The 20,319-nt window shown below is 58.8% G+C and overlaps 1 protein-coding gene across 1 annotated transcript in view; it reads right to left on the bottom strand.

The window, feature by feature from the left end:
* LOXL2 (lysyl oxidase like 2) overlaps nt 1-20,319 on the bottom strand; it is an 80,026-nt gene that overhangs the window by 8,932 nt on the left and 50,775 nt on the right. The window contains exons 5-10 of the mRNA XM_062199373.1: nt 17,309-17,534; nt 14,108-14,291; nt 9,728-9,879; nt 6,814-6,981; nt 4,849-5,011; nt 190-433 (exon numbers count right to left, since the gene is read on the bottom strand). Coding sequence (XP_062055357.1) covers nt 190-433; nt 4,849-5,011; nt 6,814-6,981; nt 9,728-9,879; nt 14,108-14,291; nt 17,309-17,534 — 1,137 coding nt within the window. The remainder of the gene's footprint in view (nt 1-189; nt 434-4,848; nt 5,012-6,813; nt 6,982-9,727; nt 9,880-14,107; nt 14,292-17,308; nt 17,535-20,319) is intronic.

The following is a 20,319-nucleotide window of genomic DNA, read 5'->3' as shown; positions in this document are numbered from 1 at the left end:
CAGAGCTGGCTGCAGGCTTCCAATCGCTCAACCCGAGTGCCCTGTGGGGACTGTAGGCTGATGAAGGGGGCGTTGGCACGTGAATGGGCCTCTGTGTCGTGTTGCCCTCTGTAAGCCACCCCGGAGACTCTGAACCCGCCCCCTGCCTGGGGCCTGCAGCGCACGGGGCCCGGCGGCCGGGGAGCCTACCTGTGGCAGTCGTGCCAGATCCAGGCGTGGCGGCCATTCTTGGGCCGGAAGTCGGACTGGCCGTTGTTGTGGATCTGGGAGGAGAAGCGCAGGAGCCGGCGGTAGCCCGTGTTGCGGTCGGTCAGCGCGGCCGAGGCCGACAGGCAGTTCTCCTCCATGGCGCACTGCAGCATGATCATGGGCCGGTCCTCCAGGTAGGCGGTCTGCTGCACCATCTCCGCGTTGAGGACCAGGTCGGGGGCGGCTGGGGAGGGTACACGTGGCGCTCAACACGGCGAGAGACCCCTCCCCAACCAGGGTGATCCCCTAACCCTACCTCGCTGCACCTTCTGGAACTGGCTCCAGGGCCCCTCCTCCAGGCAGCTGCCTTGATTAGTGCTGTCCCAACTTACCCTCCCCCTCTGCTAGGAGTGCCCTGACCAGTGTTCCAGCATCAGGCAGAAGGGCAAAGTATTCACAAGGGTTTGGTCTTGGTGACGGGTAACTGGGGGTCCTTTGTACTTTTCTATTTCTTTTTAAAGATTTATTTTATTTATTTGAAAGAGTTATAGAGGCAGAGACAGAGAGGTCTTCCATCCGCTGGTTCACTCTCCAGATGGCTGCAATGGCTGGAGCTGAGCTGATCCGAAGCCAGGAGCCAGGTGCTTCTTCCTGGTCTCCCACGTGGGTGCAGGGGACCAAGGACCTGGGCCATCTTCCAGTGCTTTCCCAGGCCATAGCAGAGAGCTGGATCAGAAGAGAAGCAGCCGGAACTAGAACTGGTGCCCATATGGGATGCCGGTGCTTCAGGCCAGGGTTTTAACCCGCTGCGCCACAGCGCCAGCCCCTGTACTTTTCTATTTTTAAGTGGCTTAGAACTTTCCATAGTAAACAGCAAAATAAATGAAAAAAATAAACAAACAAACAGGGGAGGGAAGGCTGGTGTTGTGCCTTTAGCAGGTTAAGCTGCCACCTGTGAGGCCAGCATCCCATATGAGCACTGGTTGGAGTCCCAGCTGCTCCACTTCCAATCCAGTGCCCTGGGCGTGGCCCGGGAAAGCTGCAGAGGACAGCCCAAGTGCTTGGGCCCCTGGCATCCATATGGGAGACCTGGATGCAGTTCCAGGCTCCTGGCTTTGGCCTGGACCAGCACCTGCCATTGCAGTCATCTGGGGATGGAAGATCTCCCTCTCTCTCTTTAAATGTGTCACTCTTTAAACAAACACATCTTTAAGAAAAAGTGATCTTCCACTGACCACTCCGAGCATACTTCAGCTGACAGAGTTTGGTTTATGAATCAGCCTCAAGATCCTGCCATCTTTTATTTTCCAATGAGTTGCTCGCAAATTTCTCCAGGGCGTGTGAACCTGTGAGCACTGCTTCCCTCAAGGTCACGGTGCCCGGGCTGTCGGGAGTGCAGACATGAAGAGGAGGCTCCTGTTTGCTGACAAAGACTTCCCCTTGGACAGCAGTGCTGCTTGGCACTCAGTACACGGGGTGTACCTTTCTCCCTTTTTAAAAAAATTATGAGAGACAACTGGGGGCTGCAGCAGGCTGAAGCCAGGAGCCAAGAACTGAATTCAGGTCTCCCACATGGGTGGCGGGGGCCAAGTCCTTGAGCCATCACCTGCTGCCCGCCAGGGTGTGCCGTAGCAGGAAGCCGGATTGGAAGCGGAGAGTCACTCTGATACGGGATGTGGGTGTCCCAAGTGGAGGCTTGCCTTGCTGTGCCCCCACATGCGCCCCAGGGACGCTTTTCTCCGGGAGCTCAGGCGTGTCTCCTGGTTGCCCTGTTGGTCCCCAGCTGACAGCCTTCCTACTCTGCGCTGAGCAGGCACAGGGGGTCCTCCTCCTCCTGCAACTCAGGGATTTGTCAATCAACAGGGTTTGCACTTAGTGATGGCCTGGGACCTGTGCTCTCCGCACCTGCCAGGGAATGCGGCATCCCAGAGTGCTCATGGGAGGGCAAGCACTCCCCACCCTGGTCTCTCGGGAACTGCAGGGAACCCCAAGCCCGGCTCTCTGGGCAGAGCTAAAGGGGGTGGGTGTGGAGCCACCTGCTGCACGTGCCAGTGACCTAACTAAAACCGTGACAACAGCACGCAGAAATGTGGTAAGCGGTTCAGCTTGTAAGAGGCAGATGTGGGCAGGCCGGTGGTCAGGAAAGACTTTTCCCCAGGGCGGGGCGGGGGGGAGGGCAACATCCGAGTTGTTCTCAGAATGGCCAGGGGCTAGGGCTGGCGATGTGGTGTAGTGGGCTAAGCCTCCGCCTGCGGCACCAGCATCCCACATGGGCACTGGTTCACGTCCCAGCTATTCCTCTTCTGATCCAGTTTTCTTCTATGGCCTCGGAAAGCAGTAGAAGATGGCCCAAGTGCTTGGGCCCCTGCACCCACGTGGGAGACCAGGAAAAAGCTCCTGGCTCCTGCTTTGGATCAGCACAGCTCCGGCCATGGTAGCCATCTGGGGAGTGAACCAGCGGATGGAAGACCTCTCTCTGTCTCGCTAACTCTACCTCGCAGGGACTGTGGGACAGGAGCATGAGCTCAGCCCAGGACCCTGGGGCAGGAAGGAAGGAAACTCAAGGCCGGTGCGGGCAGGATGCTGAGGGTGGTGGGCAGCCCTGTGCCAGTCCCTTGGTTCACATTAGTGCAGGGGAAGCGAGGACGGGACCTGCACAGGACAGGTATGGGAGGGCAAGGGCTCCGGCTTTGGGAGGGCAATGGTTGCCATGAGGACAGGCAGGGGTCTTTGTACAACACGAGGCGGGAGGGGCCATCTGACCCAGTGCAGTGACAGTGGGTGGAGGGGCTCAGAGCGAGTCAGAAATCACTGACAGGTGACACGGACTGGAGACGGGGCTGGCGAGGGAGAGCGAGGGACAACAAGGAGGATATGTGGATTTCAGGCAGGGACCGCATTTAACCCGACCAGCCAAGAGCCGGGTTCCTGCTCCGCGGCTGTGTCTGCGTGGTGCTCAGCCTCAGCCGGAGCCACTGAAACACAGCCCCTGGGACTCATTGCTGCCACCAGGGACTCATGGCGGGGCTGAGTCCTGGGGGAGAGAAAGGCCCTTTGATCTCAACATCCAGGGTAGCGGGCTTCTCTCACGACTCAGGGTTTTCCCTCTTTGCTCAGGCTGCCAGGAGGCTCAATGTGAAAAGAACAACCTAGCTACAGCAAGTATATAAAATTCCACACTATTTTTTTTCTTTTGCTACTTTAGAAAATTAATCTCTAGGGACTGGCCTTGTGGCATAGTGGGTAAAGTCACTGCCGGCAGTGCCAGCATCCCATATGGGCATCAGTCTAATTCCTGGCTGCTCCACTTCTGATTCAGCTCTCTGCTGTGGCATGGGAAGATGACCCAAGTGCTTGGGTCCCTGCCACCCATACGGAAGACCTGGAAGAAGCTCCTAGCATCAGCCTGGCCCAGCCCTGACCATTGCGGCCATCTGGGGAGTGAACCAGTAGATGGAAGACCTCTCTCTCTCTCTCTCTCTCTCTCTCCCCTCCTCTCTGTAATCTTTCAAATAAATAAATCAGTCTTAAAAAAAAAAAAAAAACCTAGCCTCTCTCCTGGCTTCAGTTTTTCTAGGACATACCTTTTTATTTCATCTGCTTTCATTCTATCTTAAATTTTTGTTTAGATTTACATTATCTTCATTTTCTTTTGGAAAAGCTGGGACATTGCAAACATAAGTAAACCGCTAAGCACACAGAAGGGGCCGTGGACGGTGCTGCGGCCTCCTCTGTGCTTGGATGCTGTCCCTCTGCGGGGGCTGCTGAGGGTGGCAGGACGGGGAGCTTGTGACGGCCGCCCAGGGCAGCCAGCGCTGGGGGCCGAGAGGCTGCTTCGCGTGGCTTCAGCGAAGCTGTGTGGGCCTGAGAAGGGCTGGTGGGAGAGCAGGACCGGAGCTCAGGATGGATCTCCTCCCTGGCTCCCTGAGACGGCGAAGCCACAGGGCCCCACTGCTGAGTGGGCATTTGCATATATTCAATTTCTAGGAAAAGCCTGGTTTCTCATTTCCAGAGAAAACAAGAACCAGCAGGCTCACAGTGGCCAAGGTCAGCGACCACGGCCAGGTCTGCACTCCAGGCCACAAGGCCGTGCGGCTATGGGCGGGTCTGTACGGCCCAGGCAGAAAGCAGAGTGTGGGCAGGGGAGGACGCCATGCCTATGGCTGAGCAGCCAGCCCGCCTCTCCTGCGTGCAGCGGGAGCCTTTGCGAGCTGGGCCATCCCGAATCCTGCTTGGGGTCCCCCTTTTTATTCCTCAACTTTCTCAGGTTCCTGGAGAGTTCCCACAGCCGGGTCCCCCAGGGGCTGAGGCTCCGAAGCACCAGGTGTGTGCTTTGCCCGCTTCACCCACCTCGGAGGAAGGTGGCATCACCCTCACCGCCCCACACTGCCTGAGGGCACGAGGAGGGTCAGCAGTAGCCTCATGACTTGAACCCGAGGCCCTGGGACCCCCAAGTCCCTTCCTCCCACTCCTCCTCTCCACCGGGGCTGGAACTGGGGTGTCCCTCCTGCCCCCCACCCTCTCAATGGGCAGGAATCCATTCCTTCTCTGGCTGGACTCAAGGCAGAGCCTTGCCAGGGACCAAAGTGGTGACTCTGGGCCCCTGGTGGAGCCTGGCGGGGCTGGGCGGGGCGGGATACGACCCCCAGGAAGTCTCACTTTCTGAGCAGGCGACTCCGGCCCCGTACTGCACGCCGCCCTGGGGACAGGACACATCCTCGTCGTGGCGGCAGTGCTCCAGGGACAGCTCCGTGCCTGAACACTTCACTCCGCTCATGACCACTTTGTTGCTGTAGACGTCTCCGTGCCAGTACCAGGTCTCCTGGGAAAATCAACACGAGAAATGGCCAGTCTGTCACCGGTACTGTCATGTCCTCTCACTTGGTCAGCTTGCAGCCTCGCACACACACCGCAAAGTCCAAGACAGGTAGTCACTCACTCCAGCCACGCAGTTAGCGGACGGCAGAGTGGACAAGAATCTGGGTCTCCCGACCCTGGCTCTCGGATTCTGCTATGCTGGTGGTCAAACAATTGCTCCACACCACACATCAGGAATGGTCAGTGCCTGCCTGCAAGTTACACTGCTCACTGCTGTGCCAGGGCAGACATTGCTAATCAATCAGTGCTCCAGGAAGACCCTGCCAATCGATTGATCAGAATTTACAGGTGATAAAAATTCCATATGTCAATGATGATATGTCGTGAAGTCTAACTTGTGGACTCATTCTGGGGAAAGCGATTATTAGTGGGGTGTTCTGCACCCCGGTTCATGATGCCGGGATGGATCTGGCCCCTCGGATCTCGGCAGCTTCAAAGTGCTGTTGCAGATCAGCTCTCCTAATGAGGTCAGGTCAGGTCCAGAGCAGGGGAGCCTGCTCCTGAGGTCACTCGGGCTTGGACTTCACAGCAGGGGTAGGGCTCAGGGACGTCTGCCCAGGGTCCTCAGAGAGACACCACCAGGGCAGGAAAGGGCTTGCATAGGCCTCATCCAAACCTCTGGCCATGGTTCGTTTCATGTGTCGACCTGGCAGGAGCACGGTACCTAGCTGGTTGGTCCAACACCATCCCAGTGTTTCCGGAACACAGTTTTTAGATGAGAGCAACGTTCAGCTTGTCCTTCATGGTGTGGGCGGGCCTCAGCTAGCCAGCCAGAGGCCTTGAGGGAACACCCCTCCCCCAGGAAGAGGGAAGTCCACCAGCAGATTACTTCTGATGGAACCTGCAGCATCAGCTCATCCCAGGGTCTCGGGCCTGCTGGTCTACCCTGCAGAGGTCAGACCTGCCAGCTCCCACAATCGTGAGAGCCCATTCTCTCTCCTCTCTCCCTCTGCACATATTTATCTCAGGGACAGACTTGAGACTGACGTCAAGCCCAGGCCTGTGTCACCCCTAGGAATCCTAGGAATGAGCCGCCCGGGGTGGGGGTGGGGGAACAGACCAGCAGGGGGGTGGCTCCATTGACACGTGGCGCTGTTTTCCCACTCCCCTTGGAGAATGAGAGTGAGCCCTGGCTGGCTGTAGGCAGCATGAGCAGAGACCCAGTGCTGCCCGGGAAGCTGAGCTCCCCAAAAAAGCGTGAGCAGCTGTGTCTGAGCCCTGTCCCTCCTGGATGCTGGGCTGAGCAGCTCCGGGGTGGGGGCGGGGGAGGGGACAGAGGCAGCCCCTGGGCAGGACTCAGCACCTCCCCTGAGGGCGACCTGGACCCCAGCCAGCCTGTGGGAGGCAGGCAGGCAGAGTACTGGGGACCTGGGATTATCCATGCACGTCACGGGGGCGGGGGGTACAGCTGGCTGGTGGGGTTGCAGCCAGGAGCAGCCCCTGCACCTCGGAGTCCTGGGCGGCCCTGTAACCCAGGGCAGGTGGGAGGCCACAGAGGGAGTGGGAGAGGAAGCCAGAACCAAGTGACAGGGACCTTGGGCGGGTGGACGAGGCCTGGATGCCAGGGGGCTGCTGAGCGAGCGAGCTGAAGCGTTGGGGTGTCGGGGCTCAGGCTGGTGGGGGAGGGTCGGGTCACCAGGGCCCCAAAGGACTGCACGGCTCCCCTCTGCGAACGGCACATGCGGACTCCCTGGGATCAGCTCCCTGCGGGCAGAGGCCGAGGAAGCGGAGGCCGGGGCTGCTCACCTGGAAGGCGTTGCTGGCAAAGCCCAGGCCCAGTTGCCTGCACACCACCATGGCCTCCACGATGCCCCAGTTCTCGCCACACACCGTGCCCCACACGAGCGACCCGTTTTTCTTCGTCAGCACCTCCACTCGGCCCTCGAAGGGGTTGCGGCCCCCATTCAGGCGTAGCTGCGGACAGGAGGAAGGCGTGGTCACGGGGAGACACAGCGCGCATGCGTGGGGAGGGGGAGACGAGGCCGGGAGCCTTCGGTCCCCGTGTCCTCAAGCCACGATTCAGCAGCAGCCTTGGCAGCCTCCGGCGTGGTGGTGTCCTGCCTGGCTCGCGCTCACAACGGCTGGCCCATCCCAGGCATCCTGGGCCCTGGAGGTTCCAAGCTGGGGAAGCCGGCCCGGACCCCAGGGGCACCCCAGGGAAATCTGACCCCGAGCCCTGCTGCTCCCCAGGAGCCCGCTGGCTGAGGCGGCTTGTGCAACCAGACACTCCGACAATGTGCTCAGAGGATTCCCCCTGAGATGCGGGTCCTGGGTCCTCTTCTCCCCATGGCTTCCGCCTGGCTGGCTCCTGCTCCTGCCCTCACCGCACCCCCCGCTCCCCTAGTCCTCTCCAGCCTGGAACGCACCCCCTACTGCCCCAGAGACCCACGGAGCCAGCTGTCCACTGGATATTTCCACTTGGCGTCTGTGAGATCCCAAAGCGGAACTCGGCCTCTTTTCTGTTCTCTGTTCTCTCCTCCCCCCTTGTCCCTGCACGGGGCCAGCAGGGAAATACGTTAGGGTCTGTGGGCCCCTGTTGTACCCACTTAACTCTGCTCTGATGGCCAGAAAGCCACCACGGACGATTTAGAAACGACCGCGTGTGCTGTGTTCCAATAAAGCTTTATCGACAGAAACAGGAGGACGATGGGCTTGGTGCCCGGGGCCACGGTATGCTGAGCCTGAAATCGTGCTGCTGTAGACGCCAGAGGTGGAGGAGGAGCCTCCACATCAGCCCTTCTCCCACACCCCTGTCCTGTTGAATCGGGTGGCGTGGACCTGCTCCATCTCCCTAATCCATCCACACGCCTCCGGCTCCATCCCTACCTTCCCTCTCCCAGCCTCTCTGAGCCCTTGGCCTTCTGCAGTGCTGTGCCCTGGCCTCCACCTGCCCCTTCTCGGCTCAGAGCTGCATCGGTGTCTGAACGCCACAGGGCCACGCCCCTCTCCTGCTCAGAGCCAGGAGCCATGTCCCCCTCCCTGTGTGCATCGCTGGCCCCCACCTTCTGCATTCTCTGTCTTCCTGGCCTTTGGGATTTTTTTTAAGCTTCTGGGGCTGTCTGACGTCCTTGGCAATGTCACACAGTGAGGCACCCACGTCACACGGACGCCCTCTCCCTACCGAGGCCCTTCTGCCTCGTGGATCCAGTTCACCTATTGGGTGCTGAGGCCAACGGGGCTGCCTGTGATTGGGGGCAGTGCAACCCTCAACCCTTTAAATGCCTTACCCAGCCTCCCTTAGCACCCTCCAGACAAGGCGTGGCGCCGCCAGGAATCCTCAGGATGTGAAGCCACTGACTCCCCAGGCTGGGGCAGAGCCCATCAGGAGAGCGCTCGACAGCCGGAGCAGCTGTGCCTGCACACCCACCTGGGGTGGCTCTGGGTACCCGCCGGCCACCCCTCTGCTGCTTAGCTTCCCCGAGACCTGGTAGAGACCTGAAGTCACCCCTCCGTCTTCGATGTGCTCAGAGGACCCTGCGAGGAGCGCCAGTACCTCCTGGGCAATGCCATGAACCATGCAAGTGCAGGCTCACCCAGGCTCACTGAGCACTGACAGATGCTACAATAAGGCACTACAATAAGACGGGAAACTGACAGCCACAATGTTGTCACAGTAACTGAGCTCTGGGCTCTGTACAAGTCTTAATTTAATGGACATGAGCTCCTCCCTCATAGCAACTCCTTGATGCGGCTGTACCACAGCCAAACCCATTTTACAGATGGGCAGGTAGAGTCTCTGATTAGCAATGCATGTCTTAACTGCCCCACTACGCCAGCTCGATACCAGTGTCGTTAAGTATGCTTTTCTAAGGAATCTGGGGACGCCTTGGGGGCTCACAGTCAGGCTGGAGGGTGGAGGGCTCCCACCAGGAGGGCTCGGCCCTGGCAACTGGCCTAGCCACCCCGAAGTGCTTATGGACCCCTGGTGTCCTGGGGTCTGCACTGACCCCTGGGCTCGGGCACTCACCAAGCAGCTAATGCTGTCTTTCGGGAAACCACCTCCGGTCACCTCGGCGCTGCTGCCTTGGCAAGGAGCAGAGCAGTGTGCAGCCCGTCTGCCCACTCCCCGGCCTCCTGGCCTGGCTGCGGCCAGGGAAAACCGTGTGTCCCAGACGGCCAGCCCCAGCCCTAGACCCAGGGAGAGGACCCCTGAAATCTGCACCCTGGTTTCCCTGACCTTCTAGCATGCCGGCTGTGGGGTGCTGAGCTCACCAGTGGCAATGGGCCCCCAAGAGGCCTCAGGGGCAGCCGGGAGCCCCTGGCCCATGGCCTGTCCGTGAAGGTCGGGGCTTCCCCAAGTCTCTGCCCCGGCATGCCCCTTTGGTACTTGGCAAGGGTGGCTACGTTTTCCTGAGCATGAACAGGCAGAACCAAGCACGCCAGCGAGGCCACCCGGGGCTTTGTCGAGGCTGCGTCGTCCGGCTAGCTGCTTTCCTCATCTGAGCCTCTGCCTTCCCACCTGTAAAATGGGGCAGCAGGTGCAGGCTACCCAGGAGGCGGGACATCCAGGCTCACTTTCCACACAAGGCCTTGGTCCTGCTGCCAGGCCGGCACCAGACCCGCAGTTCAGAGGTGAACTGGAGGTCGGCAAGGGGTCGGGGCCCCCAGTGGATCCAATGGCCGCGTGAGGACTCGGCGAGCCGGCGCCCAGTCCCCTCACCTTCTTCTGGAAGCCCATGGCGGGGATGTTGCACCGCACACCAGCGTCTTCCTCGTGGCTGCAGCCCTCAGACTTGGCGTTGAACTTGCAGTCCACGATGGACTTCTCGCTCCCTGTGCATTCGATCTCGTTGAGGTGGATGGGTCCTATCCCTGGTGAGGGGAGACAAACATGGGCCGTGAAAAAAAAAAAAAAAAAACCCTCAGGATGAACTTTCCGGAACTGGCTGGAAAGTTCTAGAAAGTGAGAAGGTGCTTGTCCCATCCTCCAAACCGCTCCCAGCCACCAGGCGTGATCAGCTCAAGGACTGTGGACACCTTCTCCAGGACACAGCAGTGCTGACCGGCCTGCCATTCGCTAACATGCTGTGTGACCCTGGCCAGCTCACTCAGCCTCTCTGAATACTGCTTTTCCACCTACGTAAAGCAGCTGAGCTACAACACCCCTAGGTTTCCTTCCCCACCGGATAAGCCCATGCATTTATGACTCTGAGCGGGGACGGGGGAGGAGGGAGGGCTACGGCTCTGTCGGTCACAGTCCCTGCAGGACACGGAAGGTAGCACGTGGAGGAGCTGAGCTAACAAAGCACATTTAAAATAAAGGTATGGGCAGCACGCATGGACATCACAGCAGAGCCCAGTCCTCAGCGGTGAGCAGGTCTATCAGTGGGAGGATGAAACCAGTGTCAGAGGCCATCCGTAGACAGGCCACCTGCTGAGAGCTGTCACCCTGCTGGAGGGGTCGGCACCAGGGTGTCTTGCAGGAGGCTAAGCACCTCCAACCCACCCCTCCCCCCCGCCAGTCCACCAGTTCCTGCCAGTGCTCTTTGTTGGCCAAAGCCAGCCATGCGTCTGGGGCACTGGACATCGTGGGCCAGGGTGGGGAGTGCACAACACCCAGCAAATGGCCCCTGGTGACAATGCAGAGGCACTGAGATGACCAGCATGCCCCCTCCCCCAGAGGCGGAATTCCAGCCCCACTAATCTCCCTTCACTGTAGCACAGAGAGCGAGCTGCCCGCTGCCGAGCCCTGCACGCGGGGTCCAGCGCACTTCCAGGCCGTCAGTTGCAGAGTCAAGCACGACCCGCGCCTCCCACTGTTTCCTGGCTTCTTCCACACATCCTCAGCACTGCCGTCCACCACCTCGTGGGAGGCCTGGCCAACGGGGCTGTCTGATCTTGGACTTGAACCCTGCACGCTGCAGGCTGAACAGACCTCTTATGCTTGTAACGCGAGTTGCCTGGGGCACTTTGCAGTAGCAGCGGAATGTACCTGGTGCTGCTACTTCACACAGGGCAGAGGCCAGCGTTCCTTCATGCAACTCTGGTTCCAGTGTCCTATGTCTGGCCTGTCCCATCGCACCTACTTCTTACTGAGGATTTCATTTTTTTTTTTTAAATCAATTCACTTATTTATTTGCCTTAATTACGTCAGTCATCATCGCTGCCTCCCGGGGTCTGCATTAGCAGGAAGCTGAAGTCAGGAGCTGGAGCCGGCCTTGAACCTGGGCAATCTGATATGGGACTCAGCACCTCTAGCAGTGTTTCAACTATAAGGCTAACTGCCTGTCCCGGGTGAAAGGATTTCAAAGCCCCCACTCCGCAGCTGCCCTAAGCAACACGGTATTTGTGGCCACGCGTGGCTGCGTTCAGTTGAAACGTAGAAACCCAGGCAGTCCAGACTGAGACGTCCGTGAGTGTTAAAATCCTTGCTACAGGCCAGAGATTTAGCACAAAAGGCCAAGGGCCTTGTGAAGTTTACACTGATTGTATGCTGAAGTAAGAATAGTGTGAACAGGCTGGGTTAAAGAACTATACTTTCAGATATTAATGTATTATTGTTATTTTAAACCTGAGACACAGAGAAACAGTAAGAGCTCTATCTACGGGTTCTCTCCTCGAATGCCTGCGATGGCCAGGGTTGTTCCAAAGCTGGATCCAGGGGCTGGGAACTCCATCCGGGTCTCCCACGTGGATGGCAGGGACCCAACTACTTGTGCCATCACCAGGTGTGCATCTACAGGAAGTGGGAGTGGGGAGCAGGGCTAGGTGTGGAACCCAGGTACTCCAATATGGGATGCAGAAGTACGAACTGTTGTCTAAACCACTAGCTCAGAGGCCCACCCCAGAAAATGCGTTATTAAAATTAACTTCAAGCCAGGGCTGTGGCACAGCTAGTTAAGATGCTGCTTGCGATGCCAGCATCCCACGTTGGGGGCCCGGTTTGCTGCTCAGCCCCTGATACAGCTTTGCACTAACGCATCGGGAAAAGCAACAGAGGCTGGCCCAAGTCCTTGGGCCCCTGCCACCCACATGGGAGACCCGGATGAAGCTCTTGTCTCCTGGCTTCAGCCTGGGCCAGTCTTGGCTGCTGTGGTCATTTAGGGGGAATGAACCAGAAGATGGAAGATCCATCTCTCTCGCGCGCGCCGCCTAATAAATAAATAAATCTAAACGAGTTAACTCTACCTGTTCCATTCTTTTAACGTGACTACTAGAAAATTCAAAATTCCGTATGTGGCTCACATATTTCTCTTGGTTGGGAGCACTGGCACTTCTTCACCGAGTATTCCTTCAGCTGACTCTAACTATCTGATTGGAAGGCATTCCCGGAGCCTGCATCACCTCGGTCTGCAGGGCTGCGGCCAGAGCCCAGAAGGTTGCTCAAGGTCACCGAGCAAATCGCTGGGCAAACACTGTGATGACCTAATTTTCGGCGGTTGTCCTTTCGCTACCCCTGGCTGTGGGTGTGGTCCCTCGATGCATCAGCTGGAGCCAGGACTGAGGGACCGGCCCACTCTGCTCCGCGACTTGATATGCAACGTGGCCCCCTCCCCTTTGCCTGCTGGAGCCGACCCCACCCAGGTGGCAGCAGGTGACAAATCCCCCACCGGTTCTTTCAAGGGCAGCATTGCAAGCGCCGGTGGCCTCTTTTTCCTAGAGTTCTGTGGGCCCCTGGCAACCTGCGGGCTGCGCCGGGCAGTGGAACAGTTAGGTCAGACTGCACACGCCCATGATCAATGGAACATTCCCGTCACCGGGCGCTGGTCTGGTTCATCAGAACGAGGGGTCCCCTGGGGACGTGGGCGAGCACAAACCCACCGGGCCGGCTATCAGTGAACTGTGGGAATATCTAAGACCCAAGGGGACCCTGAACAGCTAGCTCACCGTGGCCCCGTGTGACACTCAAGTCTGCCCCAGATCCCCAGACTTTGGTAAATGCCCAGGAGGCTGGCACGGATCGGAGAGCAGAGGCGGGGCGTTGTTTAGCACAGGGACAGCCCTGGGCCAGGCTGGGTGAAGAAGCCCACCTCGGACATCACTCTTCCTGCCACCAGGCACTGGGCACCCTAGGTGGGTCCTTCGGGGTCTCACACGCCCATCTGAGCAGTACCGCCCAGCGCTCTGTCCAGCTCCCCCTGCAAAGCCTCCTTCCAACCTCAGGGAAGCATGCCATCAGACCCACTGCCGCTGGGGCCCTGGGCATGCCGGGGATGGGCTCAACAGATGGCGCTGGACAGAGGAGCTCAAACTTCCGTGGTCTTTAACTGCATCCACGCAGGCTTGCGGGGCCTCAGCCAAGCCAGCCACTGGCCGAGTGGGGGCAGTCAGCCCCTCTAGGCTGTGACCCGTGACCTCACCACATTCCTTTCTCTGGGGGCGATGGCTGCCTATGGGAACGTCCTCTGGCAGCCAGGGCAGCGGCCTGTCGGCAGGAAGTGATTACGACATTCCTTGTCCAAACCGCGGCTCTGCAGGGGAGGGCTGGGCACTGGGCGGGCTGCCGAGTGTATCTGGGGTGAGCGCCTCCTTCCGGCTCGCAAGGCCGTGCCACCTCCCCGGGGCACGCTGGGGAGGGGACCCACGTGTTGTTCCGTGTGTGTGTCATCTGGCAGAGCCAACACTGCTCTCAGCGGGTGCCCCACGTGGAGGCTGCCTATGCTTTTAGGAAACATTGGTTCAGGACACTTAATACAAACCAGGCCCTTGCTCATTAGCATCTCATGGCATTGGGGAGGGAAGGTTTGGGGGGCTGCACCTGGACACAAAGCAAGATGACATCTGCTTCTTTTGCTCTCTGCTTGGCTTGCAGCCTGGTGGACCCCCTGAGACCCCCTCCTGCAGGCAGGGGGTCACTGACCTCTGACATGTGGCCTCTCCTTGCTCATCTCCTCCCTTCTCTGGGCCTCAGTTTCCAAGTCCATAAAATGGGGGACTCAGCAAACTCCAAGGCCCGGCTCCAGCCCTGCCTCCCTGGGGAGAGGCCGGGAGATTCACCTGCAGCTGCTGAAGGGGAGGAGGCAAAGCAGGGAGCCCCGCCCCGGAAGTCCAGGGCTGCGCTCTCAGGGCTCCGCCCACTGCTGTGGTGTCCGGCCCTTACCTTGCCCCAGCCTGGAGCCCGTGACGGCCTCTTTGGCGCTGCCGAAGCCCAGCTCTCTGCACACGACGCTGGCCGACACCAGGTCCCACTTGTCGTCGCAGATGGTCCCCCACTCTCCGTTCCGGAGCACCTCCACGCGGCCCTCTCCCACCTGGGCACCGCCTCTCAGCCGCACCAGCGGCTGCTGCCGAAGACACAAGCGCAGAAGCGGGCACGTGTTCAGCGGGCACTCCCGGCCACGGCCTCCCTTCTTGCCACACGCCCAAGGGCTGCTGTGACCCTCACGGGCAGGGGGCTTTCGTCCTGGACCCCCGAGGAGCCCATCAGGGATGTGGTCACCAGGGCATGCCACCATCAACAGGCCCTCCACCCCCCAGCCTGCTCGCTGCTGCGATGGACCCCCCCCCCCCCAAGTCTCCTGATTCCAGCAGGGTCGCGTTGCCCCTTGCAACAATGCCCAGCAGACCGTGTGCCTTGGGTCAGACCAGTCACTGGTCTACCGTGGCCTATGCCATGACCCCCTTCAGCCCTCCCACCGCTGAAGAGGACAGAGCAGACACAGTCGGAGGTGGCGTTTCAAGCACTCACGTTCACGGCCACCCCAAAGGTCAAGCCATCACAGGCTGCGTCTCTCTCCCCACTGACCAGAGCTGGTGGGGAGTGTGACAGCTCCCAGGCTTACAGAGCCCAGGGTCTGCTCTCTCTCTGGCTCTTGGGAGACAAGGAAAGGGAGAGGGGGCAGTGTACCCAACACCCTGCACTTCAGGAACTTTTGTTCTTGTTTCACAAACCAGGACAGAAATGAATAAAGCTGCTGGCTCCGGGCCCTTGTTTTCTGGAGAACTGTGCCCCCTCTCTCATCCCCACCACCCCTTCCCAAGCTGTCCAGCTGCACGCCGGGCGCGGGGTAGGGGAGGGCTCCTTCCCACGGAGTGGACCACCCCTGACCCAAGTTTCACGGAGGCAGCGTCAAGTCATCTCGGCCCAGCCCAGCTGGGGCCAGACCGTCAGCCGGCCCTGCAGGGAAGATGGAAACCAAGGGAAATTATGATGTCAGTCTCCCTCGCTCCTCGCTCATTGGTTTGGAATGAACTTGATGCCTCCACTTGAGACCGCACAGTAGAGGAACTCCAAAACAGTAGGATTTGGCATTCCGCGTGACTCAGAGCTCAGAGGCTGAGCCAGCGCTGCAGAGAGGCTGTGGTCATCAGAGCCAGTGAGGCTGTGCCGGTGGGCCCCCGTCCCCCTCTCCCCACACACGCAGAGGGTGTGGCCCCGGATGCACGCTCCGTACCCCCACGGATACGGGGGGACACAGGGCCGACGGCCTCCTGGAAGAGCCAGAAGTCCCGGCACACCCTCTGATGGGGGCACCCGAAATGGATGTGGCCCTTCCACTGGACACTGCCCTTTTCCCAAGAGCAGGTGCTAAGAGGGAGGGGAGGCCAGGAGGGGGGAGGAGACCTAGGTGATGGCTTGGGGAGGGTGGGTCTGCTCAGCCCACACCTTCCCGCCTGGGCCAGCTAACACGCCACCGGCAATCGCCCCCGCCCAGGGTTAGCCTCCTCCTCTGCTCTCCATCACCCCCGGAACTCCTCATGCCAGGGGGATGATTACCAGGTACAGGAGTTTTGTCTGCCCCTGGGAATCAGCCCGATCAATGATCAGCTCTCTCCTCCACCACCCCGCTCAGTTGTTGTTCCCACCCACCTGGCCACAAGGGCAGTTTCCGGCATCGTCTGGGGATGTGTGCCCACAGAGGCGTGGACATGGAGAGCTACCTGCCTCTCAGTGATCGTGCAGGGGAGACAGAATAGTGCCCCTTCCCTCTTCCAGAGGATGGCCAGGCCTGGTCCTGGGAGGCCCTGGGGCTTGGGGGGCTGGTTTATATGACAAGATGCAGGTCTACATCCATGCACCCACCCTCCTGCACACATGCACACTCACACACTCTGACACACACATGTACACTCCATACAAACATGCAAACTCGCCAACCCTCTGACACACATGCACCCACCTGCACACACTGACACATACACATGGACATCCCTACATATCCTGACACATACATGTACACTCCCACACTGACACACATGTACCCGCACATCCCCACATGTGACACACACATGTACACCACACACCTGCAAAACACACACACATGTACATCCCTACACACCCTCACATATGTGTACACCCTCTGACACGCACATGCAGACTCTCTAACCCTCTGACACACATACACACATTTTCACACACTGACACACACATGTATATCCCTACACATCCTGACACATACATGTACTCCTCACACTCTGACACACACATACCCGCACATCCCCACATGGGACACATACATATATACCACACACTCACACTCCTGCACACACTGATGCACACGTGTACATCCTACATACCCTCACATATGTGTACACCCTCTGACACACACATGCAGACTCACCAACCCTCTGACACACATGCACACACAGGCACATCCTCACAGCCTTTCTAATGCACAGGCACACACATCTGCACACTGACACACATACCCAGACACACTGATAGACACTGATAGACACACATACCCAGACACGCTGATAGACACATGCACACACAGTGACACACACCTGCACACTCGGACACATGCGTACTCACACTCACCAGCACACACTTTCTGACACACGGACACACTCTGACAGACCGTGCACACGCACCCACACACATTCTGACACACACATGCACACATACCCACACACGCCTGCACATGCAGAGGCTCCGTTCACACACGTGTAATGTGACGGACATACGATGATGTAGACCTGGCAATGGCAGGTTTCCTACCTTGGGGAAAGCCTTTCTGTTGCAAAAGACACAAACCCTGGAAATGCACTGTAGCCGCCTGCACGGACTTTAGAGAGTCGGTCCATTTCCAACAGCTCCAGAAGGCTTTTCTCCTTTGGGAGTTGGGCAGGGGCACAAGGTCCCTGTTGCACCCCCCTGCCTCGTCTGCTCATGGGAGCGATGCCAGCAGACGGTGCACACGGAGCCTGCGACAGCCCGAAGAGCTACCTTGCTCTCTCACTTTCTCATAGAGGGACTCCAGGCTCGGGTACGACAGCAGCTACATGGCCACAGCTGGGGCCGGCTCCCCACCCCTGCTGGGTGCCAAGTGGCCGCCCCTCCGGACCTGTCGCTCCTCACCTCTGGTTTGTAGGCTTTTCGGAATCTGGAGGGTCCATCGGGGCTGAAGACCTGGCCGGGCACACAGCTGACCACAGCCGGCTGCCCATTCTCACAGGTGATGTTCTTCGTAGGGCCCAGCGACACCTGGGGGCCCAGCTTGCAGCTCGAGATGTGGGCCTCGGTGCCCGTGCAGTCCATGGAGAACGGCCAGTAGCGCAGCTTCTTCCGCCGCGCCACGACCATTCTGTGGGGGAGGGGAGGGACAGGGCGTTGGTGACCAGGGCACCCAGACATTCTCGCACCCCACCCCCAACCCCGCAACGAGGCAGAAGCCAGACATGGTCCCTGCTCCCGGAGCTCAGCCCTGCTCCCCAGACAGGGTCTCTGCACTGTGTGTTCTACCAGGGCCCATTCCTGCCAGCACCTGCTTTAGGGTCTGCACCACGCCTGGCACAGGCGCTAGAGCCCTTGGGTGCACGTGACCTCCTGCTCTGGGAGGAGGAAGACACGGTGGAAGGAAACAGCCACTGTAAGAACGCTGAAGCCTATAAACAGAGAACGCAAAGTGGGTCAGTGTCCCCAAGGCATCAGATAATTTCCCCGGGGCTCGCCGTCATTCCCTGACTTTATTTAACTTTGTCAATGAACAGCACAAGTCGATCGCTGAAATCTCTCCTGGAGCTGATGTTAGGGTGCAGCAGGTTAAGCCACTCCATAGTTAAGCATCGGTTTCCCATAGTGCAATGCCAGTTGCTCTGCTTACGATCAAGCTTCCTGCCAATGCTATGGGAGGGCAACAGAGGATAGCCCAAGCTCTTGGGCCCCTGCCACCCAGAATGGAGCTCCTGGCTCCTTGCTTGGGCCTGGCCTAGCCTAGCTCTGACTTGGTGTATTTTGCGGGGAGTGAACCAGCAGATAGAATATCTCTCTCTCTCTCTCTCTCTCTCTCTCTCTCTCTCTCTGTTGCTATGCATTTCAAATAAATAGATCTTTTAAAAAAAGTCTGCCAACGATAGATACACATGTGTGAATCCAGTGAGAAGCTGTGAGAGCAGTCTTACGTGGCCCCCTCTGCTGAACCAAGATCACTTGTTTATTAAAGGGAACGCTAAGGGCAATGAACCTGCTGCAGGCCTTAGCAAATCTTCACCCAGTGGGGTTGGAACTGTCCTGATATCACATTAGTTAACAGTCTCCTTATGTCCCAAATAGAAGCAGAAATAGAATCCACTCCCTGAGACTGTTAGGGGAGCTCAATGAGCAAACACCGCAAGTCCCTGAAGTCCCGCCCAGAACACACGCACTGAGTGTGTCCCCAGGGACTTGTGAGCTGGGAGCCTGGTCCCAATGTGGTGGTGCTGAGGGGTGATGGAGACCTTCCAGAAGTGGGGTCCAGGGGTGGTCCTTAGGCCATCGAGGGCACTGCCCATAGGAGGGATTAAAGTGAGTATTGTCCTGTAGGAAGGCAGACATTAACCTGTGGGAGTGAAAGAGGCCGAGGGAAAAGAGAGAAGGTTGTGCAGCCTTGGGAGCAGCCCAGCATTTGCACCCTGAAGTCCTGGAGGTGCCAGTTTTCCCCCTGGAGCCGCCCCAGGACAATCTTCCTGCCTGGTGCCAAGGGGGCTATTGTTGGCTACCCAGCCTGACAACACTGGGTATACAGCCTGGGAGGAGCTGCCTACCCAGAAAGCCCTTTGTCCAACAATAGCCCAGAAGAAGAGGCAGGGGGAAAGAGAGATGGCAGGAAGCAGTGCATCCCGTACCCCTATAAACCCCAGTCTGAATGCAGACTGAGCTGTCCACCCAGCCCGTCAGATGTACCATTTCGTTAAACTCTGCCTACCCCGACTCTGTCTCCCGTCTGAAGTTCTTTCCTTAGGGGGACACATAGACCTCCACTCTAGCCATCTCCACCAACACTGCAGGGGCGAACTGTTACCAAGGCAAGCCGCACCCCCAAATTCCTCTCTGGCCTCCGGTTTTGCCATGCGATCTCTCCCACCCACCTGCTCCTGCCACGGTGCCATCTGCCCAACCAGAGGCCCAACCTATGGGGCTGCTCCAGGTTAAAATTTCAGCCTCCAGGAGTGTCAGCCAAATAAGCCCGTTTTCTTTATACAGTGACCCAGCTTCGGGTATTCTATTATAGCCCTGAGAAAGTAGACCGACTTCTTGTTTAATGAAGAAAAATGCTTGGGGTGGAAGGGACTGGAGATTTCCCCCAGAGACGTTTTCTTTTTAATAAATCAAACCTTTTGATGCTTGTCCCTGCTTGGCAGGCCAGGTCGAGATGCCAGAGAGAGCCAGACAGGCTCATCCAACTGCCCCATGTGGGGCAGGCGGAGCCCCAGAGGGGGGCTCAGTGAGGTCCTGTCCCTGCTGGTCCGGCCGCCCCGGAAGCACCTGCTTTGTCTCAGCGTGCAGACACAGAAGGAGGGGGCACCCTGCACATGCGGTCTGCCTCTGCTTAGTCAAAGTGGGAGACTGCTGACCCTAGCGCACCTGTGGGCACCATGACATCGTCTTTGAAAGAAGGGACTGTCCGCGAAAAGTCCAGGATGTGTGCGCTCATCGCAGCTGCCGGCTGCTGCAGGGAACTCTACTGGAGGGCTGCTCCTGGCTCCCAGAACCGCGGCCAGCCCCTCCCCACTTCCTGCCAGGCCCGGGAAACCTACGCTTCACCCCGACGCTCGGTCAGGTGGGAGAACACACCAGCTGCATGAGGCCCGGTCAGACCACGCCAGCGAGCAGCCTTGGCTCTCACAACGCTGTTGGCTCCCAGCTGTCGGTGGCGGCCATCCCGCCCAGGAACACACACACAGAGCTGCACAGAGCTCTCGTTAGAGAGCCAGGCTCCCCAGCATTCCTCTGACGGCAGCTGCTGGGAATGCACTGCCCACCCCGGCCCCCACCAGGGAGGGTCCCCCAGAGCCCGCCCAGTGTGAGTCATTCCTGGTGGCCCCAGGGTTGCTGACGGGGGTGAGGCCTGGGGGGGAGGAGGGCTGGACCTGGGACGACTGGAGCTCCAG

The sequence above is a fragment of the Lepus europaeus genome, chromosome 8 (assembly GCF_033115175.1).
Source record: "Lepus europaeus isolate LE1 chromosome 8, mLepTim1.pri, whole genome shotgun sequence".
NCBI classification, from domain to species: Eukaryota; Metazoa; Chordata; class Mammalia; order Lagomorpha; family Leporidae; genus Lepus; species Lepus europaeus.
Note: the sequence above shows the minus strand (reverse complement) of the source record. Positions and strands in the feature narration are given on the sequence as shown.